General features: G+C 47.1%; 2 protein-coding genes across 4 annotated transcripts in view; one reads left to right on the top strand and one right to left on the bottom strand.

Moving 5' to 3' along the window:
* Positions 1 to 765, top strand: part of ZWILCH (zwilch kinetochore protein) — a 38,556-nt gene extending 37,791 nt beyond the window's left edge. For all 3 annotated transcript variants that reach the window (XM_029238068.1, XM_029238069.1, XM_029238070.1), the window contains one exon: positions 588 to 765. The gene's annotated coding sequence lies outside the window, so the exon portion shown is untranslated. The remainder of the gene's footprint in view (positions 1 to 587) is intronic.
* Positions 336 to 12,701, bottom strand: LCTL (lactase like). Its single transcript, XM_029238072.1, has 13 exons — positions 12,454 to 12,701; positions 11,878 to 12,041; positions 11,190 to 11,277; positions 10,772 to 10,881; positions 9,992 to 10,120; positions 9,794 to 9,889; positions 8,356 to 8,410; positions 8,099 to 8,260; positions 4,632 to 4,906; positions 3,796 to 3,922; positions 3,423 to 3,622; positions 2,482 to 2,545; positions 336 to 865 (listed from the first exon to the last, which is right to left on the bottom strand). Exons 1-13 carry the CDS (start codon positions 12,605 to 12,607, stop codon positions 750 to 752), a joined length of 1,740 nt encoding a protein of 579 aa, XP_029093905.1. The 5' UTR covers positions 12,608 to 12,701; the 3' UTR covers positions 336 to 749.
* Between the last annotated feature and the right edge of the window lie 9,030 nt (positions 12,702 to 21,731).

A 21,731-nucleotide genomic window follows, 5' to 3' on the forward strand; every position in this document is an offset into this window, starting at 1 on the left:
TAAGTAGAATCAGATAATGGATAAAATGCCTAACATCATTCTTTCTCTTAAGCCATGTTTTGTACCCAAATAGATGGATATTAATTTTAGCATTTTAGCATAGTTAAGAATAAAATGGACTTAGAAAAAACAGAATATTTAGTTACAGAGAAGATATATAAATTAAATAATCAATATATAATATTTCTTTGAGGTATTTCATTGAGTAAAGGGTATTTAGCATAAGAAAATTTCTTTTAGAAAAATATATATGCTCATTTACTTGGTACCCACCTAATGCTTTTTCATGGTTGCCTGATAGGATTTACAGTCTGAAAGGACTGTTGTATCTAAAGGATTGTTTTTGTCCATCATGTGTAGGGCAGTGCTAATGTGGCAATCATTTCTACATTAAAATAATACTTCCAGACAGATTTTAAAATGAGATAAGTTACAAAACAGTTTGTGCACTGTGATCCCTTTTTGCAAAATGAAAATCAATGCATAATATACAGCAAAATATTAACATTGACTTTGAGAGGGGTGAGATTACAGGTGATTTTTATTTCATTTACGCTTATTTTTATTTTCTAATTCTTCAATCCCAGCTCAAGCCAAAAAAAGAGAGAGAGAGGTGGTGGGAAGGTAATTATCACAGAACCTGAAAACAGATGTATGTAAACCTTCGAAGGAGCAAAAGGAGGAAGATCCTGAAGAAGATCCCGAAGGTTCTCTGTGAAAGATGCAGCTACAAAATGGATGACCCTGTCTCAGCTCAGGCTCCTCAGCAGAAGCATCAGGAGAACTGCAGCGATTAGTATACAGAGGGTGCAGACTGTAGGTACCATGATCTCCGTCATGATCTGCATGTAACTTAGAAAAGGCTCTGCGGAGGGGGAGAGAGCAACATGGCAGATGAGAATGTGGTCATTTTGGCAAATGCAGCTTCATCCTGAAAGCTTCAGTTGTCTGGATAAACTTGGAAAATGGCATCATCACACTTGCTAATTATTCTCATTTGCTATAAAAGAGAACCTGGTAAATTAAATGTTATAAAAAAATTATGTGAGGGCTTTGTAAGATATTTCAGAAAATATGGATTAAGAATGCTTAAATTTGGTTCTTCCATAGGTACTGTAATAAAGTCTAAATGTATGTCAATGCTAGTGCTTACTCAGAATATTAGCAGCCAATATTCCTCAGTTTCTATAATTCTCTTTGGGGGGATTTAGGAAAGAAAATGCCTTGGAAAACATTTGCATCCTTTCAAAAATGTTTATTGTATATCTTAAGAGGTATAGGAATTTCTGCATTGAAAATTTTCATGGTCATTCTTAACACAGCTAAACAGTCTTTAAGGGTTAAATGATAAGCATATTTCAAGTGCGTTAACGTTGTAGTGGACATTTACGAAATACCTGCCTTTAAGTTTTGTGCCAGGCACCCTTGGTTACCGAGATAAATAAGGCACAGGCCCAATTCTCATGGAGCTCATGGGTTCAACAGTAAATTCTACATCATGTCTCTACATTAAGTTTATTTTAGTTTAATGGAATATACATCTTTAATATTTGCCTGATTATTTAGATGAGGCGGGAGGGGACAGTGGTATATGGGCCTGTAAAAACAGTTGAATTGGTAGGATTTGGTCTAGCATTTTCCACCTCTGATACCACATGGAAGATGAATTCATTAAAACAGGAAGTGTATTTCTCTGGTTGCCCTTATATAGAGAGAAAGACAAAATTCAAAGAAACAAATGATATGCTTTGGCATTTCTTGATGCATGGTTACATCCTGGTTGTTCTACATCTCTGATCCTTTTAGATCCTGTTGCATTAGAAATGCCTTCTGTGAGAGCAGGGACCTTGTTGTTTATTGCTATGTCCCCAGGGCTTAAAACACCCTTGAGTCAATAGTGACTGCTTCATAATTACTTGCTGAATGAGTGAATATAATATCTAGAGTGTTTGATTTTTCTTCATTCCATTTGGTATAATGGTTGAATTTCTCCCTCCTTCCAACAAAGCCCACTATAACACAATAGTAGATTTATAAATTTACAGTATGATTCAGAATCAACCTAGAGTAGATATTTCTTTTTCATGGTAGATTTTTTTTTTTTTGGTACATGGGCCTCTCACTGTTGTGGCCTCTCCCGTTGCGGAGCACAGGCTCCGGACGCGCAGGCTCAGCAGCCATGGCTCACGGGCACAGCCACTCCGCGGCATGTGGGATCTTCCCGGACCGGGGCACGAACCCGTGTCCCCTGCATCGGCAGGCGGACTCTCAACCACTGTGCCACCAGGGAAGCCCATGGTAGATTTTTAAAACATATTTTAAGTGCTGATAGAAATTTGACATTGCTTCAAAGTAAAGGAAAGTCCATTTCTAATCATGTGATTTTGGAAGATTGACTTAAGGTGGGTCCACATTTTGAGATTTTGGTAATACCATTACATACGTAATTACATGGTTTAATTATCAAAGAATTAAACTCACCTGCAGCAAGCATCTGGTTGTTGATAGAGCAAGTTTCCAAGGCTTTGAGGTACCAACTTTCCACCTAATAAAAACCCACTTGATAAGTTGTCTTAAACTAGTTTTTTGCTGTTTGAAATCATGTTTGGAATAATATGGGGTAAGAAATATATTTTTTTAATCTGCTCGTAGTTTAAATCAGTTAATAGTTATTGAATGCCTATGTGCATCATTGTGAGGGAGCCAAAGAACAGTTTTTATTCTCGAGCTTATAATCTAGCTATCTTTTTCTAATAATGAAATTACTGTCTTTTCTAGTAATGCAAACTAGTGAATACCTGATAGTTATCAGTCACTGCTTCTATTTATAGTCCCACTAGGCTCACTCTAAAGAATGTGGATAAACAAATGAGTTTTTTTTTTAATTAAGACACTCTAAATTACAACTTATAGTCCCTGCCATTAGGTGCAGCAGCATACAGGATAGAGAGCTGATAGAAGAATTTGTAGGTTATTGAAAATGGGAGGTTTTAAAGGATTTTTTTAATGATTACTTTTAATCTCATTTTGGCACCAGTGCATTTGTATCACTGTACAATTTGGTGGGAAAAGAAGTGAAGATTATACGGTCATTATATATTCAATTTACTTAACTTTTCATGTATGTTGAAGAATAGGTAGTATTTGTTTGCATTAAGATACAACATTTAGGATAACATTTAAATCACAGTTTCTGTTGACTGTCATAACCTAAAGTAAACAGGACTCCTGCATAACCCTAGTCTGCCCTTAATGCTCTGTGTGCTAGGATTGCATTTTACAGTGTCCTTACCCCATTCTAAGCAAACAAGCAGAGAGGTGGTGAAAGGGAAAGAAACAATGGGCCCACTTGCCAAACTCTACACCCCAGCTACCTAGCTCTTCTAAAATCCAGAATGAGTAACACTGATAATTATTCCTACCTCTCGAGGATTGGGAAACCCATTGGCAGTGATAATCTTCTTGTAATATTCAACTGAAGCCTTTGGATAGCGCGGCCTATTTTTCTTGTTGAAATCGACATAGTAGAATCCATATCTATCTGAGTATCCTCTCTCCCATTCAAACTTATCCAACAGAGACCAGGAAGTATACCCTTTTATATTAGCACCATCTTTGATAGCTGCAAAGACATTCCATTTTTAATATATTTCATTTTCTTGGAAAAATAGTATTGCGAAGATAATCTTAAATGTTTTCATCTATGAGATTTAGAAAAACGTTTTAGTCAATCGTGTATTATCAGATTTTGCCCAAGTTAAATAGAAAGATATGTGAAGACCGTTTGTATCTCACCTTTTAGCATTTCATTTGTGTATCCTTTAAGGTATTGAATTCTCCACTCATCACATAATTGGGTACAGTGTAGTTTTTGAGATGCTCCATTTTCTGTCACATATATGGGTGGATTGCCGTATTGAGTCTGAAAGGAATCACGGGAACACATATTGAAAGCTGCCATATTCTAATTAGGTGTGTTTAGCATTTAGTAGATGCCACTTAACATGTTTATTTAGAGATAAGTGTAGGCAGGAGGCAAGTTCATATAGAAGAATATATTTCTTGACAAAGCATCATTTTAGAGAAAATATGCTTCAGGTCTTGTTCTTTCCCACATATTCCAGTACAGGTGAGAGGAGCAGCAAAATAACTAAATATGAGATAAGAATTTTAAAGTTTTATATATAAATATGTATATATATATATATAGCCATATGAAATATGTGCATATTATATTACACGAATATAATTTATATAATGTATAACAACCATGTATATGATCTATATATATGATTATTCATAGTAGGCATTCATCATTTTTTTTTTTTCTGGCCATGCAGTGCGGCATGCGGGATCTTATTTCCCTAACCAGGGATCAAACCCGTGCCCCTTGCAATGGAAGCGCCGAGTCTTAACCACTGGACCACTAGAGAAGTCCACATTAGTCTTTTTCGTTGTTTTCTTTCTTTCTTTCTTTCTTTTTTAGTCTTTCTTTAAGGCCTATATCAAGTAGCTTCTGAAGTATAAGTAACTGGGTTTTTAAATTAACTTTAAAATGTAGGCACCTGAGCTTATACTATAAGAACATGAATTCAGGTAAAAAATGTCCTTTAGCTTAATGTAATAATCACCTGAGCAAAGTTGAGAAGCCTCCTAAATCCCCATGGCACAGAATGTAGCCATTTAGACCCCAGATCAGGCCAGTTTGGGTCAACCAGTTCAACTAGGTCACGATCGTTCTGGTAGCTGGGCCCCTGGCGAGAGGGGTAGTTCCTTTCTGTGATGTACCGAGTCGTAAAATGACCTAATCCCAAGAAATCAGATGTGCCTTTAATGTAGCTCTTTTCCTGGAGTGAGAACGCTGGTAACCTCGACATATCCAGGCCTTGCTCTGCACTCTTTCTTCCTAATGAGAGAAGAAAATAGAATTTAACCAGGTTTTATTTTCTCACAATCATTCTCTTGTCATGTACCATGATGATACTGGCATGTTGACATGAAAGCTGTTATCCAGATCCTGGGCTTTGGAATTCATCTGTGTGGAAATTATGACCTTAGCCTTTCAAACTGGAATTTTGACATTTGAATGCTAGCCAAAAATTTTTAAGTTTATGTTGCTTAAAAGTAATATTTTTACAGATTACTCAGTAACGTGTGTGGACAATTGTGTAGCTATCTGGAAAAAAGAACTAGGTTATTCCTTACATCAAAAATTGGTAATTTTGCTTGCCTCTGGGAAGGGAACTGGAGGAGGCCAGTGGTAGCCTAGGGAGAGACACGGTCACGTTCAGGCCTTGTTGTAGTGTAAGCTAACATCACCTCTGTGTTGGGCAATGTCCTATCTTTCAAAATTGTAAAAGCGTGTGTCCTTTCACCGACCAATTCTAAATCTGCTTATCCTACACTTTACTCAGGTAAAAGGATGTATGTACAAGGATCTTCATTACAGATTGAGTAGTAAAAGATTAGAAGCAACCTGAAGGTCTGTCAGGAGAGACTGGTTAAAAACATGATGGGATATCCATCAGTACCACATTATGCAGCCATGAGAATGAATAAGGCAGTGCTTCATACACAACAAGGACGAGTGCCAAGACGGATGCTCAAGTGAAACAAAGATGCAGAGTGTTGCATACATACAGTACATGCAAGTATATACACATACCGAGCAGCAGTGTTCTTGCGCACACGTGCACAATGCATCTCTGGAAGTGTACTTCCTTCTGGGGAGGATAGGAGCAGTGGGTGGGGGAGGGAAGGAAGCTTAACTTTTTTCACTTTTTTGTACTTCAAAACATGTGAAACATGTCCTTGTATAATCTATGCAAAAAAAGTTTTAAATCAATGTATAAAGAGAAGTAACATTTTTATGAGTTGATCTAAAATGTAGCCATAAAAATGTTTCCAAAGAGACTGCTGGCTTAGATTAAATGAGTGAAAAGATTGCATTATTAAATTCCTTTAAATTATTAGCATGTTATTACTTTCAGTTACATGTAGTAACTTGATAAAAACCACAGGAATTGTCACTGTAGTGTCTACTACAATAGCCATTCAGCATATGTGGCTACTGGAATATGGCTAATGTGACTGCAGCTTCAACTCAGTCACACTGAAGGATTGAATTTTTAATTTTGTTTAATTTGAATCTGAATAGACACAAATGGCTACAGACTATCATATTGAACAGCACAGACAGGGGACATGCAGAACATTTCCATGATCACCAGAAGTTCTATTGGACAGCACTCGTCTAGAACTACCTTTCTTCATATATTTATTGTGAATGAAGGGGTGCTTCTGAGATGCCTGGAAGTAATTTGTGAATGAGATTTCAGGCAGAATGCTTTCACTACTAAAGAAAATATTAATTGTCTTATTTGTCAGTTATACTTAATAATGCTGAAACAAAAGAAAAAGAAAAAACTACTTAAAGGATCCTTCTTTCCACATTGTATAAGGGAAAAATTGAGCCCTGTTCCCACTTGAATTATCATAGAGTTGGAGTTGGTGGGGTCTGGGATTATTGGCTTTAAGCCCAAGAATTGTTCTATGATAGGTAATCAATTTGGCTTTTTAGTACAATCTTGTAGTGCCTGCAGTGGCCTCTGAGGGTCCCAAGAGAGCAAGCAGCATGTGAATGATGGGGTGTGTCTGTAGGAATGTTCCATATGGGCATTGTCCCATTGTGAGGGCTTTTTCCTTACGCATCTTGAGGAAATCATTCTCAAGATTTTGAGTGTATGTGTACAGAACATGTCACAGAACTGGTTATTGTCAAAAGATTTTTAGAGATTATTCTGTCTAATCCCTTCATTTTTAGGTGATAAGACAGACAGGACGAGGTGAAGCACCTTGCTTAGAATCACTGGTTAGTGGCAGAGTTGGAATTAGAACTTGCTGCCTCCTATTCCAGACAAGTCTTGATAAATGGTGCTTTAGAAAGGGAAATTTTTGAAATGTTGAAACATTCTTAGTCAAACATCTAAAATAGCCTTGATGTATGAGATATAGCCTATTTCACTGTTATCCTTGTCTTTTTTAGGGAGGTGTGGGCTGATACCTCTAAATCACAGTTATATGTTTAGATTCCTATGGCCAGACACTGCTGGTTGCCTACCCAGTAGACCCATGCCTGTCTTCTTCCATGCCCTCTTTTCTCATCCCCTTCCAAAGGGCCACATCCTTTCTGGGAGTCTTGACCCCTCCCCAGGCTCTGAGGCTCTCTAGCCCTGGTGGTCTAGGGCACCTTGGGGCATTTGACAATTCTCTCCCTTGAGGCACAGCGGGAAGTCAGCTGGGAGTAGATGCTGTTTCCTGGGAAGATTTTTCTTGTTCTTAAAAACAGATATGATAGTACTATTCCCTTTTTTTCTGCCTCAGGGTGTTGATGTGTAAAGGTGATGCCTGGAGCTGCTACAGCCATCTTGTGGCCTTGGGGAATGGCTGATGAGCTAGCTAAAAGTGCCAGACAGAGTGGAAAGATGGAATGAGTCTGGGTTCTCAAAGACAACCCTGAGGGCTGGATTAATTAGCTGTGGATTATCCTTTTCTGGATTTCAGGTGAGATGATAAATCCCCTACTTTTCAAGCCATTTTATTTGGAGTTTTCTGTTATGTGGCAGTTAAAAGCGTCGAAATTAATACAGCCTTGTGAGCTGTGTCTTTATTCTCTGACACTGTGGAAACTAGAGCTTGGAAAGTATTTCTCAAGTGGCAGAAAGAACCAGCAATAGGACTGACTCCACCCATGACTGTGTCTTTGACTTCTCACTCCTACTTCGCTACAGTTGGATGGAGTGGAGTGGGGAGGAGACAGGAGAACAGAACACAAAAGAGAGCAGCCTAGAGAATTGCTAAGTTTTTTCCCCTGGATTCTGAAATTCTCAATTTCCAGGTCTAGGAATTTGTTTGGATGTCCCCCACCCTCCCAGTTTGAATAACCAGTTCTAAATTCTTTGGGAGCTGGCTTATCCCTCGAGTGCCTCACCCAAAGCAACCCAGTGTGTTCTTCTATCCCCCTGCCTTTTGGTCATTTCACTTGAGCTCAATACTGTTGCTGTGGTATCTGGAGTCTTAAAAACGTGACGTGGCTCACCGATATGGTCCTTCATGACTTGTGGGTAGTCACCGGTGTAAATGGGGTTGGCAAACCAGCCCAGGCAGAACTGTAGGTATCTCTCGGCAGCCTCTATGTCCTTGGGGTTAGTAATGTCCACAGGTTCCCCCCAGTCGCAGTTTAATGAAATCCCCACCAGACCTTATAAGAAGAGAGAGAAAAGGGGGTGGCACGCAGAGTGACATTGCTCCTCTGGTCACCCGTCTGTTCTCAGCGCACATGGTGGCGGGGCTCACCTTGCTGCTTGCTGCGCCATGTGTTGTTGTAGGAGTGCCAGGCTTGGGCATGGGCCTGGAAGAGAAAGGAGCCCATCAGAGACGCCTGCCTCATTCATTTCTCTCCTCCCTTTCAACCCAAGGTGGCCTTTCTCTCCTTCCTAACTCTAGAGATCATTTTAAGTCCTACCCTTTTCATGAGTCCAGCCTTGATTAGCCTAATCCATAGTCTCCCTTTCTCTGACCTCCATTTTCTTTGTGCTGTGGAGGAAACTTGCTCTAAATCTGGCATAAACACATAAGCCACCACTCTGTATTATTTATTGTTACTAAGATTTTTGCTAACGTGTCTTGTTTCATTCCTGGTCGTCCTCTGTAGTAACTAGGCAGTGCTTTCAGCATAGGTGCTCAGGAAGTTAGGAAAATATAATACCAGGCATCTGGAACAGTCTTGAGAAACAGAATCCAAAATATGCCAACCTGCCTTCTCTCCATGTTCTCTCCCAGGGACCCACTGATACATTCAGAGCCCTGCCCTTTAAATAGTCACAGTTTAAGAAACCCTAAGCCAAATAGGGAAAGATGAGAAAGTTTTCTTGCTGACATGAATTTGAGGGTCTGGTATGTCCCCAGTGATCCCCTGCCTGCCCGCCTGATCAGATTGTCCACCTTCTGTTGAGAGTCCATTGGGGCCAACATGCCTCGCACCCCTGTTCCCCAGTCATCATCACCTGGACCCTCATATATGTCCTGGAATGTGACCAACCCCCCCCCCCCCCGCTTCTCAAGCCTTTCCAATAGCCTTGTAATTCGCCCGTCGTTGTCTCCTCTCAATGTCCCCCTCAATTTCTGCCCTAACTGAGCCTGACTGCCCCTAAAGACCGCAGCCACGGCAGCTCTTTCCAGCAGACGCCATTTTTTTCCCCTCACACCCCACACACCTTAGGAGAGTGCCTGTCTTGCTCTTTGTTGCGGCTTCCAAACGACTTCTCTTCCCTCCTTCAAAAACTCCAGGTCCTTTGAAGTCCATGCTATCAGACAAGCACTCCTAACCCCTTCCTGCTGCTGTCATTCACCAACCTCCAGTTACTTCTGCTCGGTCACTGAAGATGTTAGCCCCTAGCTCACTGTCATCCCCCCACTTCCTCCTGTCACCGTTCCTCACAAAAGAGTTTAGACCTGTAGGTGACAAGTTTTCACATGCATGTGCTCCAGCCCCTTGGCTAGATTGCAAGCACTATAGGGAGCAGTCACGCTGTCATCTGGGCTGCAGTGTCCAGCAGAGTCCTGGATGGCAGGACACTACCTCATAGATCCTCATGGAAGGGAAGGGGACCATGTTAAGGTGAGGTGGCAGACGACTGGGCTCAGACTTGGGCCCTGGGGTGGGCTCAGCTGTCACCGGGACTCACCCTTCCACCTTGAACCCAGCCTTCACTCCCGGAAGGACCCACTTCACCTTAATGACGTGATGTGCCGCCTTGTATAGGCCCGTGCCATGGAGCTTCAGTCCAGGTGCGTGGTGGCCCGTCTCGTAGCCTTTTTCTGCCATTGTCTGCAGGGATGGCAAGTGGGGACCACAGGACCCGTGAGAAGTGACAGGGTACACTCCTGCCTGGAAAGTGGGTTTTCCCACCTGGAGCGGGGCCTTGCTTACCCGAGGGTCACTGAAAGTGACCCAGTGCTTCACCCGGTCCCCAAAGGCCTCGAAGCATAGGCTGGCGTAATCACTGAAGTAGTTGGCCGTGCTCACGTTCTGCCACCCGCCATAGTTGACCTGGAGCAGCTGCAAACAGAGGGGTGGAGAGAGAAGCAGGTGCCCCACCCTCTAAAGCATGGATAGTACTCCATCTTCTCTCCATCACCTCCCTGAAGCCAATGTCTTGTCCTCTGACCTCCCACCACCCTGTGTCACAGAGAGGTACATAAGCGGCTCCTCTGCCAGCTGGGCCGTGATACCACAGGGCCTTGTTGAACGAATGAAAAAAACTGCTTGAATAGTGATGTCTAACTGTGAGGTTCTTAAGCATGTTGAGGCTTTATGGAAATCGCTTGGGAGGGGGCGCTCGTATATGAGCACATACAGTTCTAACAACCTGGGGGAGAAAAGGCTAAACAAACTTGCTCATTATTCCATCAACTCTTACTCAAAAGATGCTTCTTTCTTTATAGTCTGAGTTGTCGTTTCCAGGCCAAATGTTTTGGAAAACATCAAAATCTGCGCTTACCACTTATTACAAACGTCAGTTAAACCAGTGGGACCTCCCCGCCGTGGGTAAGTTGGGAGATTTCTTCTTCACTCCCTGCCATCTTCCTGTCCCGAGCCAGAGCCCAGACCCCAGGCTTTGCCTCCACCTTGGCAACCCCAAGTGCCCAGATCAGGCTCCCTCCTGCTGAGCTGAGCTCTCCTTGGGCCTCTGAGCCTGCGCAGCCTCACCTGTGGGAGATCCCAGTGGTGCAGGGTCACGATGGGGGTGATGTTGCTGTTCAGAAGGGCGTCAATGAAGTCACTGTAGAATTGGATTCCCTTCTTGTTCACCCCGTCAGCTGAAGACGAAATAAAAGTGGGGACTTGATGAGAAAGGACCTTGGCCTTGACCTTCTGAATGCACTATTCCTGGGCCCTGGAGCTTTCTGTAGGCCTGAAGGCGCCCTCAGCCCACCAGCACTCGGGTCTCAGATGGTGGAATAGCTACTGCTGGGAGCCCAGCTACCTGCAGAACCCGTGAGAGCTGCTGCTAGGGAAACTGTGCTCATGGGCTGTTCTCACCGCCCAGGACTCTCTGGTGTCCCCACAAAGCCAGCACGGCCAAAAGGGGCCACTCCTGGGCTGGGGCAGTGTGGCCTTAGCTCACCTCGCACACCCGTGGGCAGGAGCCGGGGCCAGGACAGGGAGAACCGGTAGTGGCTGACGTGCAGCTCCCTCAGCAGAGCGACGTCCTCCTGTGCAGACAGAGGTGGGTGCAGGGCAGGGTCAGCCGGACCCCACTAAGGCCCCTCCTGTACGTACTCTTCATCTACGCAACAGGCGTGACGCCACCTGCCCCTGCTTACTCCTGGGGCTATGCCAGGAGTCAAGTAAAATGCAGGATATGAGGATGCTTTGAGAACTCCATCAGGGTGATGGATCCCCAATCCAGAGAGGAAAGTAGGTGCTGAGCAAAGGGACAGAGGATGAGCTGGTCCCGCTCTTCCCACAGGGGTCCCATTCCCATGCAGGGACCAGGGGTTCAGGCTACTGTGGCCTGTAGGCCCTGGGGTCATGGCCTCAGCCCTTCAGCTGCCCATCGCTTAGACTAAGGCACTGGCTCAGGTGGGGCCCAACTTTCCTTTCCTCCTTCATCCACCTTCCCACATCCTGGCACTCCCTCCCCAAGCCCCAGTCACCACCGACCCCTCCCCGCTCAGCTGCACTGGGATTGGGGATGTTTAGCAGAGCACTTGGTTGACATTGTCACTCAGGTTCCCCCAATATGTCTGTCACCTCCCAACTCTCCCTAGGTGATGCTCAATCATACACACACATGCACACCCATCACTCACCTGGACCTTGTAGTAGCCGTTACAGGCCACGTCTGCAGTCTCCTCCCCAAGCACATTCCCTTTCCTACTGTGCGTGAAGGTGTCCCAGATGCTGGGCCCTTTCCCGTCCTGGTCCCAGGCACCCTCAGTCTGGAAGGCGGAACTGCCCACGCCCCAGGTGAAGCCTGCAAATGGAGACCCCAAGCTGGGCTCTGAGTCCCCTCCCACTCCCCACCCAGTACTGGGACCCTGGGCTGTGCCTCCCAGGCCACAAGGCAAGCCTCCTCCCCAGCAGCCTGCGCTGTCTCCCTAGGAGTGGTAGCATGTGTGGTAGGGCGGGGGGGAGGGGGGGAGACACAATTCGTTAAAAGCATTTATCTGCACCATTTTAGCTCTGATTTGCATTTACTATCTATACAGTAACTTAAAAAAAATTCTGTTAGGAACTTCTTTTATTTCGGAACAACTACATGGAGTTATTTTCCCCATCCTACCTATAAGGAAGCTAAAACACCAAGCTCCTTGACAAGTCAGCCAAGGTAGGCAATCTGACAGACAAATGGACAGATGGACAGACCAATGGAGGAGTGGACATACCAAGTGGGAAGGTTCCATAGTAGAAGGAGGCCTCTTCTAGGGATTCCTTCATGGTGGCCCCCAGCCTGGACACCAGCAGTAGCACCCACCAAAGAGTAACAGCCCTCACTGGCTTCATGGCACCCGGCTCTCCCCCATACCTGAAAAAGCACATCTGACAGGTGTAGGCCCATGCAGCCAGGGCTTGGGGGGGAAGATCCTGGCTTTGGGGAAAAAGGAGGGGAGATGGTGGGACGGGGTGGAGGCGCTTTATCTAGAGAAGCGTTGGTTCTTCTGGGGTCAGCTAGTCCCTGGCTTTGCTGGGACCCACCAGCACAGGCTGAGGCTGTTCTCCAGATATGATTCCCAAGTTAAACACTAAGGAGGACAAAGACCGGGCGTGGGGAACTCTGGGTCTGATAGGCAATGCTTCAAACCACCCCTGTCCCTATCTTATGGGGGAGACCCAGCCTATACCCTGTGATGGCCTCAGTCTGATGGGGAAACCACTCTGCCTTAGGGACGCTCCAGTCTGATGGGGCTGGCAGGACAACCCACAGAGCCCCTGCAGCACCCCACCTACACACTGTGGCCTATGCAAAGAGCCAGACCCCTCCCCAAGCCGGGGGTCATGAGCAGGGTCACCATCCCAGGGTCTTCTGTCCTAAGGGTCAGGGCAATTTCCTTTCCCTGGGCTCCCCTCTCTGATGTCAGCCTAGCCAGCTTACCCAGGATTGTCCTCGGTCCCAGACACCCCCAGAGTAGCAGCTGGTGGCCAGAGCACTGTCAGACTGACCCCCTCAGGGCCTGTGCGCCCCCCCCCCCCACAAGAGCAGAGCCTCAGCCCAGCGAAGGCTCTGGTTGGGGGCGTGACCAGTGGCCTAACCCCCCCTACAAAGAGCTTCAATAGCCCCAATTCAGTGGCGAGGGCAGGAATGCTGAGCTGGCCAGCGGGTCCTGAGTCAGCAGCCAGGAAGCTTGGCCCTGGGCCCGGGGCATCCAGTCAGCCCCCTCCCAGGGTAGAGGAGCAGTGACCCAGTCCCCTGGTCCCTTCTGGGCCCAGTGTGCTGCCTTCAGCCCATCTCAGCCTATGAAACTCCAGGTGGTGGCTGGGCGGGGAGTAGTGTGTGTGGGCATCTGTCTCTGTGTCCACCCCTTCCTGCTGCCAGAGAAAGTTCACTGGAGAAGGTAAATTTGGTTCTCCCACATCACCCTCCTCTCTTTGGATCCCTCATTCATTCCTTTACTGACTCACTCATTGAATCATGACTGTCTGGGGAATTCCCTGGCGGTCCAGTGGTTAGGACTCGGCACTTTCACTGCTGTGGGCCTGGGTCGGTAGAGCCCTGGTCCGGGAGCTAATATCCCACAAGCCTCCCCGTATGGCCAAAAAAAAAAAAAAAAAGATATATTGGAAAAAAAAAAAAGCACAAGTGGTAGCTAGATCACACCCTCCCTGGAAGCTCAGTGCCTCCTGCTCTCCACCCAGGCTGCCAAGGAGGCCCCCACTGTGCTCCCTTCACTACGGTGCCCTCACCTCTCCATATCCCTCCCCTCCCTCCCCCCGCTTGCGGCTCCCTGCATCTCACTCAACCTTCAGCCTCCCTACCTTCAGCTAAGCCCCACCGTAGATCCTTAACGGGACAGGTCTTATTACCCCTTTGTGGCGGATTAATTTCTTTCTGCCAGAGTGAGGTGGGACCTGGTCTGAGTCCTCCAGGGGTTGGGGATCTTGCGGGACAGGGAGGCCAGAGGGAGTGTGAAAGCAAGGTGGTTTTAAGCGCTGTGCAAAAATCAAATCAAATCAATCAATCAAAAATAAACACTGTGCCAGGGATCAGGGCTCTAATGGAAGGATGGACAGAACACTATAGAGGCGCAGGGAGGGAGGGGACATTGGACAAGATACTTGAAGGATGTGGAAGCACTCGCCAGATGGCGTGGAGCACGTAGGGCATGGGAACTGACAGAGGGGACGGCGTGAGCAAAGGCTCTGAGGTGTGTTGGGGGACCTGGCAGCTTGGTATCTTCTCTCCTCTTGCATCTGTCCTACAGTGACCAGGCAGGGCTGCGTCCTCAGGTGAGCAGACCACTGGACGTCACCCTCGCGGCCTGTGGGTGGACTGCCGTGAGAGTCCAAGGCCAGTGGTGCGTTATCTGCACTGGCGCTGCTACCTGCCCCGCCAGGCCTGTGGGCCCTGGGGACTCTGCTCTCCAGGCTGAGGTTGGCAGGAAACATAAAACTTTAAGACCTGATGTCATCTGTGAAAAATGCCTCCTTCTCTCAGAGCCAGGGGCCTAGTGTTTGTGATGAGGGAGGGGCTAGTCAGCCTGGCCTGGCCAGGGGCTGCTTGGGGTCTGACTGCAGACCCAGTCTCCACCGTCTGATCCCCGTTCTCCTCCACAGGCTCCAAGCTGGAAGGATGTGGGCCTCACAGCTGGGTGACCACCACCACCCACCCTCGCTCCTCCCAACCCCATCCCACTCCAGGGCTGCTTGGGCCCTGCTGGAGGCTTGGAGCAACCAGGGTAGAACCCTTCCCTTGGGTGGGTGGGGTGTTCTAAAGTCCCTGGAGGCCAGGCCTGGCTGAAGAGCAGGCGTGTTGGGGGATGGGTGGGCCTCTTTGTCTTCCCCCTCTTCTCTCCCCGCAAAGGGCTGCAGAGTGGGGGGTCCCTCTGCCAGCAGCCTCTGTAGGGCCCAGGCCAGAGTCTAAGCTCTATGACTTTTAGGAAGGGACTTGGTAAAAGCAAAATGTCTGGTCTTCCGTCCTGGGAGCACTGATGGGTCCAAGGCACAGGGGCGCAGTGGGTGTGGGCATGGGAGAGGCTCAGCTCAGCCCGCTCTGTACCTCTGGATCCTTCCGAGGGAATCGAGGGGCTGGCGTGGGAAGGACACTGGGGATCCATGTCGCCAGGAACTGGCCGTGGGCTCCAGTGACAGGCACTTCCTCTCTCCCTATCTAGAATGAGAGCTACTATCCCTGCTGGCACTGCAGGGCCCAGCCATTCTATTCCCTGGTCCTAGGAGCTAACCTTTCTCTCTGGAGAGGAAGGGGCCTCTAGGCCCCACCCAACCCTCACTTCTTCCCACCAGCTCTGCAGCCTAACTCAGCCCTGCCCAGCCTGGAGCTATGGGGACAAGTCCCAGGAGACAAAGTTTAGTGCCGTGTGACATTGGGCCAGCCACTGCCCCTCTCTGGGCCTTCATTTCCTCCTCTAAGGAGGCTGGCTACCAGCTGTCTGGAGTCTTCCTCAGCTCTGGGTTCATTAAAGAGGTGACAGGCTGTTTTCAGGTTGTCTTGTCTCTGCAGGAGTTGGGCTGGGATGGAGGCAGGGGATTTGCAGGGATCAGAGTGGGGCTGGTTGAGCCCATCAAGGTGTTGGTTGGTGTTGTGTGTGTGTGTGTGTGTGTGTGTCTGTCTGTCTCCTTTCTCTTGGGGAAAGGAGCCCATCCTGGGGTGCAGAGCTGTCCTGGGAAGCAGGAGTACAGGGGCAGGAGTGGGGTGCTTGGTTTATAAGGAGCACTATGGGCCTGAGTCAGACTTTCTCCTGAGTTTTCTTCTGAGGATGGAGCAGACAAGTCCTTCTGTGACAAACCACTGGGAGAAGAGTGGGGGAAAGGTGGGAGGGATGAGGAGAGTGGCCTGTGGAGCGGAAGAGGGCGGTGGTTAGGATCAGAGTCTCTGGAGTCAAGTACATCTTTGAACCCCAGCTCAGCATCTGCCCGCTGAGTGTTCCATACAAGTTACTGAATTTCTCTGAGCCATTTTTCATATATAAAAGGGGATGACAGGGACTTCCCTGGTGGCACAGTGGTTAAGAATCCACCTGCCAACGCAGGGGACACGAGTTTGATCCCTTGTCCGGGAAGATCCCACGTGCCGCGGAGCAACTAAGCCCGTGCGCCACAACTACTGAGCCTGCGCTCTAGAGCCCGTGAGCTACAACTACTGAGCCTGCGTGCTACAACCACTGAAGCCCGGGCGCCTAGAGCCCATGCTCTGCAACAAGAGAAGCCACCACAGTGAGAAGCCCACGCACCGCAATGAAGAGTAGCCCCCGCTCGCCACACTTAAGCATTAAATGACGTGATAGATGTAAATGCTTCATGCAGTGCCTGGCAGAGAGAAAAGCCCCAAAACTATCTCTGTGGGAGTTCCCTGGTGGTCTAGTGGTTAGGATTCAGCGCTTTCACTGCCGTGGCCCAGGTTCAATCCCTGGTCCCGGGACTGAGATCCTGCAAGCCACGTGGTGCGGCCAAAAAACAAAAACAAAAACCAACTATCTCCATCATCAATGCCATCATACTGTGAAGGCTGAAATCCAGCTCTGCCACTCACAAGGGCCCTCTGGGCGAGGCACAGAGCCTCAGAGGGTAGACGCTCCCTGATGTTCTGACAAGGGGTTTCCATGATCGGAGAGCTTTGGGAAATGCCAAAATCCCTCTGTGCTGTGGGCTCTGCAGGAGCCAGGCCTCTCTGTCCGTTGAGGCCAAAGCTCCGCTCCCCAGAACACCAGTCACTGCCTGAGGGCAAGGTGCCTAGGGTGTCAGCAGATTTTGAGGGCTGCTGCTAGTTCTGGCTCTGTGAACAAAACCCAGGGCCTTTTACCTTCCGAGTGTTGATGGTAACTTCCAAGGTCCACTTCATTTCTCTGAGCCCCTACCCTGTATTATAAAAATGTGCAAACACAGAAAAATGGAAAGTGTATACTGCCCACACTCTGTGCCCACCACTGAGACTATACTTGCTTCATCACACGTCCATCCCTCTTTTCCTCTCTCCACCCAGCAATTCATCTTACTTTTTGGATGCATTTCAAAAGTAAGCTGCGAGTGTCAGTTCACTTCACCCCTAAACCCTTCGGCATATCATTAACTATATTATGGTTCTTTTGTTTTCGAGGTAAAATTTGCTTGCAGTGAAACTCACAAATCTTAAATGCACTCTTCTGTGAGTTTTGACAACTGCAGTCACGTGTAACCAAACCACTGTTAAGATATGGAACATGAATTTGTTTCTTTCGAACTGAGTCATGCTGCATCTTTCTGAGGACTTTGGGGGAAATTCCCATGGGTCTCAGAAGCAGGAATCCATGTCATCTTCTTTCCCTCTGATTTCTGGCTGCTTGGAAATTCTGAGATACATTTGTGGCCTGCTTCCAGCATGTGTACAGGACATGTTATGCGTTTCTGTGTCATCTTACTCTCCCTTCTCTGCGATTTCCTTGTCTGTTATTTTTAAATCCTGCTGAGGTATATACAACTCTACAAGCTGGTTCTCAAATCCTTTTTTTGGAACAAGACTGAAGGAGTTCTGCATAATCATAGTGGAATTTTCAAGATATTTCAATGGTTTGTGGTGGCCAAATATGTGAAATTGAGGCTGTTCCAGTAAATCTGGAATGAATTGATACCCTATCCACAGAGTATGAACCTGTGTGTAGAGTATGCATGTGTACACACACACACACACACACACACACACACAGTGTTGGAGGGCACACATACGAAGAATTCTTTTCTTGGTCCAGACACTGGCATTGGCAGTGAAACCATCAATTCCAAACCCAAAGAGCCCACTCACCAGTGGCCTTGCTGCCTGGGACCCCTGCAGGCGGAAGTTTGGGAGGGCATGGCGGTCTGAATAGTGGTCTTGGAGGGCTGGAAAAAGCCATGATGATGGTGACGTGTCCGGGACCAAGCTGCCCAGCCAGCCAGCGCTTCCCCACCGGAGCTCTTTGGTCTGGGCTTCTCTGCTGGTGATTTCCCAGGTCCCGCCTCGCATTTTCCTCCCCTCATTTTCGCTCGTGGGGAGCTCCTGGACCAGCTGCCGAAGACCTCCCACACAAGCCTTCAGGTTCCAGGTCATGGAGGGCGGCAAGGGTGAGGATGTGGGGTGTGGAGAGGGGAGGAGTCTCAGTAAAAATGGAGGAGAAACCTCCGCAGCTCTTCTCTCCTCAGAACATTCTCTGAGTCTGTCTTCCAGAGCATCTGTGGCAGACCTCATTTCACTCCTATTTAGGAGACTGCTTGGAGTCCGTCTCTTCACTAGACTCTAATCTTTTCTGTTTTTATCCAGCATTGAATACTAGTTGTTTAAGGAATGAAGGGTTTTTTTGGTTCGGTTTTGTTTTCCCTCATCCTTGCACAGAAGGTGTGAGAGCAAGCGCAAGGGATCATCCCTGGGCAGGGAGCAGGCTTGGTGGGGGAGGTCTGGGCTCCTGGTCTGACAGGTCTGACAGAGCTACACAGAGCACATCACCTGGGATGAGGCGCCATCTTGGAAAAGGGGAGCCTCGGTCTATCTACAGAGAGGGTCTTACGGAGCCCTGCTGGCGACTCCCTCCTAAGGAGGAAGTACCCACAAATTCCAAACATGGGCTCAGAAGTTTTCTGAAACAATCGCCAGGAATCCAAAATTTCAAAGACAGTGAAAGATTCTAAGGCTTTTATATATTACATATATAAATAGAAATATATATATATATTTATTTAAGTTTAAAAAACCATACAGAAAACATATGAATATATTCACATTGCAAAGAAATGGCAACCAGCTCTGAAATATATGGAGTAAAAAAGGGTAAGCCCCTTTTCCTTGTTCCCTTCTCCCACCATCCCTCCCCCAGGTGGCCACTTCTGACAACTGGCCACGGTCCCTCCCTGCATTTTCTCTGTATTTTCATGGAAATTGGGTACATAGAAGAGGTTTTGTTTGATGCTCTACATTAGCAGAGCTAGATTGGTAATATTGTTTGGCAACATGCTTTTTTTTTTCATTTTATAATATACGTTGGAGATCTTTCTGGATCAGTGCACCCAGCACTGCCTCATTCATTTTAATGCCTTCACAGCATTCCATTGTATAGATGTTCCATAACTGATCTAACCAGTCGCCTGTGGATGGACATTTTTTTTTTCTTTACAATGCTTTGATCTCACAAAGAATGCTGCAATGAATATGCCTGTTCATGTAATTTCATACCCGTGTGTGTATTCCTAAACGTGGAATTGCTGAGTCAATTGATCTTTCGATGGATGTTGCCAAGTCGTCTTTCTCTAGAGGTAACCTCGTTCTTTTTAACTGAAGAATATTCAACATCAATATTTAACCAACATAACCAGTTAGAGATGAGATGGAACCGTAGCTCAGAATGTGGGAGCCAACACTGCCTTCTGCCCATGGTTGGGGAAGGACTTGACTCCTGCTGGGAGCTCAGTGGCAAGAGGCGGGTATGTTTGCTCTAGGTAATCCCTGAGGAAACCATCACTGGTCAAGAGCTTTACAGTTTACAGAGTAGATTTCTGTGCATAATCAATCTCACTTAACCCTACTGAATGAGGAAGGGCCATGTTACTCATTTTCATCCCATTCTACAGATGAGAAAACTGAGGCTCGGAGTCACACTCAAGTGACTGGCATGACCAGGGTCTGAGACTCCAACTTTCAGGTGTTTTTCCACTGTGTCAACAGCTTTCCCCTTTTTCTCTGGGTCCCTTCCTCTGCCTCTCCAATCCTTACCACCCCCTATACACCAAATCCTCCCCAGACAATGCTGCCCTCAGGATCACCCCCAAACACAACTCCTCAGGTTCCAATAAACCCAGGAATATGCAATGAGATTAGAAATGGTTCCAATTGGCCTGGAACACATCCCTGAGGCTGTCTCAGTGGGAGAATTTATACCTTCTTATTGCTCAGACAGGCTCAAGGACAGATGTGAGGCCTGGACTCCTTCCTACCCAGCCCCTCAGCCCTCAGGGGCAGAAAATTAGTTACTTAAGTTTAGAGGATAAATAACTGGGAGGAAAAAGATGCATAAATGAATTCATGTGTAGAAAAGCAAAAGACCTAGTTTATAAAGGTGCCCACTCTTCATCAAACCCAACGTAAAAACACTCAGGACTTTTTTCAGGTCTTCATTTCCTTATGCAGGCTCCTGTGTCACGTAAAACTTAAATACATTTGCATGCTCTTCTCCTGTTCATCTGCCTTTGTCAGTTTAATTTTCAGATCCATCCAGGGACCTTAAGAGGGTCAGGAGAATTCTTCCCTCCCCTACAGTCCCCTGGTATTCACACACTTGTGTAATTTTTGTTTCCCCTTGAACCTGGGCTAGACCTAGTGACTCACTTCTAAGGAAGAGAATACAGCAGAAATGAGGGGAGGTCACTTCCGGGGTCAGGTCACAGGAGGACTGAGTGCTTCCCAGGTCACTCACTTGCTCTGAGGAAAGGCAGCTGCCATATTGTGAGCCGTGCCACAGGGGGGCCCACAAGCTACGGAACTGATGTCTCCCTCAAGAGCCAGCAAGGACCTGAGATTGCCAACAGCCATGTGAGTGAATTTGGAAGTGGGTCTTCTCCCAGCCAAGCTTTGGGATGACTGCAGCCCCAGGCAACTCCTAGATTGCAGCCTCCTGAGAGACCCTGACCCAGAGGCCTGGATGCCTGAGCCACAGAAACTCTGAGATAATAAATTCTTGTTAATTAAGCCACTGAGTTTGAGGGTAACTTGCTACTCAGAAATAGGTACCTAATACACATTCTACAGCCTATAGTTTCCTATTGCTGGATGTCTGGGCTGTGTTTAACTTCTCATTAGTACAAAATCCACTTTAGTGAATATCTTCCTTTCCAACATGCCTTTCCTGAATTTAGGATCACTTCCAGAGGATGATCCCAGCAGGGAGATAGTTGAGGCCAAGATTCCAATATGTATCGTTTTTCATAAGCATCCCCAAATTGCTGTCATGTAAGGAAGGGAGTGACCAAGTTGGGCCACCAGGAGCATCCAGGTCCCCGTTCCCACACGCCCTTGGCCACATCTTTCTTGGTCTTCCTGGTCATCTATGACTCCAATAGCCATCAGGTAATGATAGCACTTTCCCCTCCTACCTCTCAGGGTAGGCAAGTTGAAATCAAAATCACGTCCATGAAGAGTCCCCCAGGGCCTGCACAGTGCTCTGAAGGCTGAGAGAGGTTAGGGTTTTTCTTAGACTCTCAGGATCTCTCAGAGCTCAGCCTCTTTCCATTTCATAGAAGAGGAAGCAGGGACTCAGAATGGCCAGGGCTGTGCTGGGGGTCCCACAGTAATTCACGGCAGGGCAGGGACAGGACAACCCAGGTCCTTTGCCTCCCTGTGTAGAGCTCCTCCTGACGTACTCAGTCTCCCAGCTTGCCTGAACCAAACATCCAGACAGAAGCGGAGGTCTCTCCTTCAACCCCTAAGGACTCAGAAAATCTACACATTTTAAGAAAAGCTGGTCCCCAATCCTCCTTCTTTTGCTGACCTGGC

The sequence above is a fragment of the Monodon monoceros genome, unplaced genomic scaffold, assembly GCF_005190385.1.
Source record: "Monodon monoceros isolate NGI ecotype Baffin Bay Population unplaced genomic scaffold, NGI_Narwhal_1 Super_Scaffold_21, whole genome shotgun sequence".
NCBI classification, from domain to species: Eukaryota; Metazoa; Chordata; class Mammalia; order Artiodactyla; family Monodontidae; genus Monodon; species Monodon monoceros.

What these genes read in the sequence shown, in the direction of transcription:
- LCTL (XM_029238072.1), bottom strand. Translation starts at nt 12,607, where the DNA reads ATGTGCTTTTTCAGGTATGGGGGAGAGCCGGGTGCCATGAAGCCAGTG. An exon ending in CCTGCCCACGGGTGTGCGAG is followed by an intron (nt 10,882 to 11,189) that starts GTGAGCTAAGGC and finishes TTTCGTCTTCAG; the next exon opens with CTGACGGGGTGAACAAGAAG. An exon ending in CACAAATGAAATGCTAAAAG is followed by an intron (nt 3,623 to 3,795) that starts GTGAGATACAAA and finishes ATGTCTTTGCAG; the next exon opens with CTATCAAAGATGGTGCTAAT.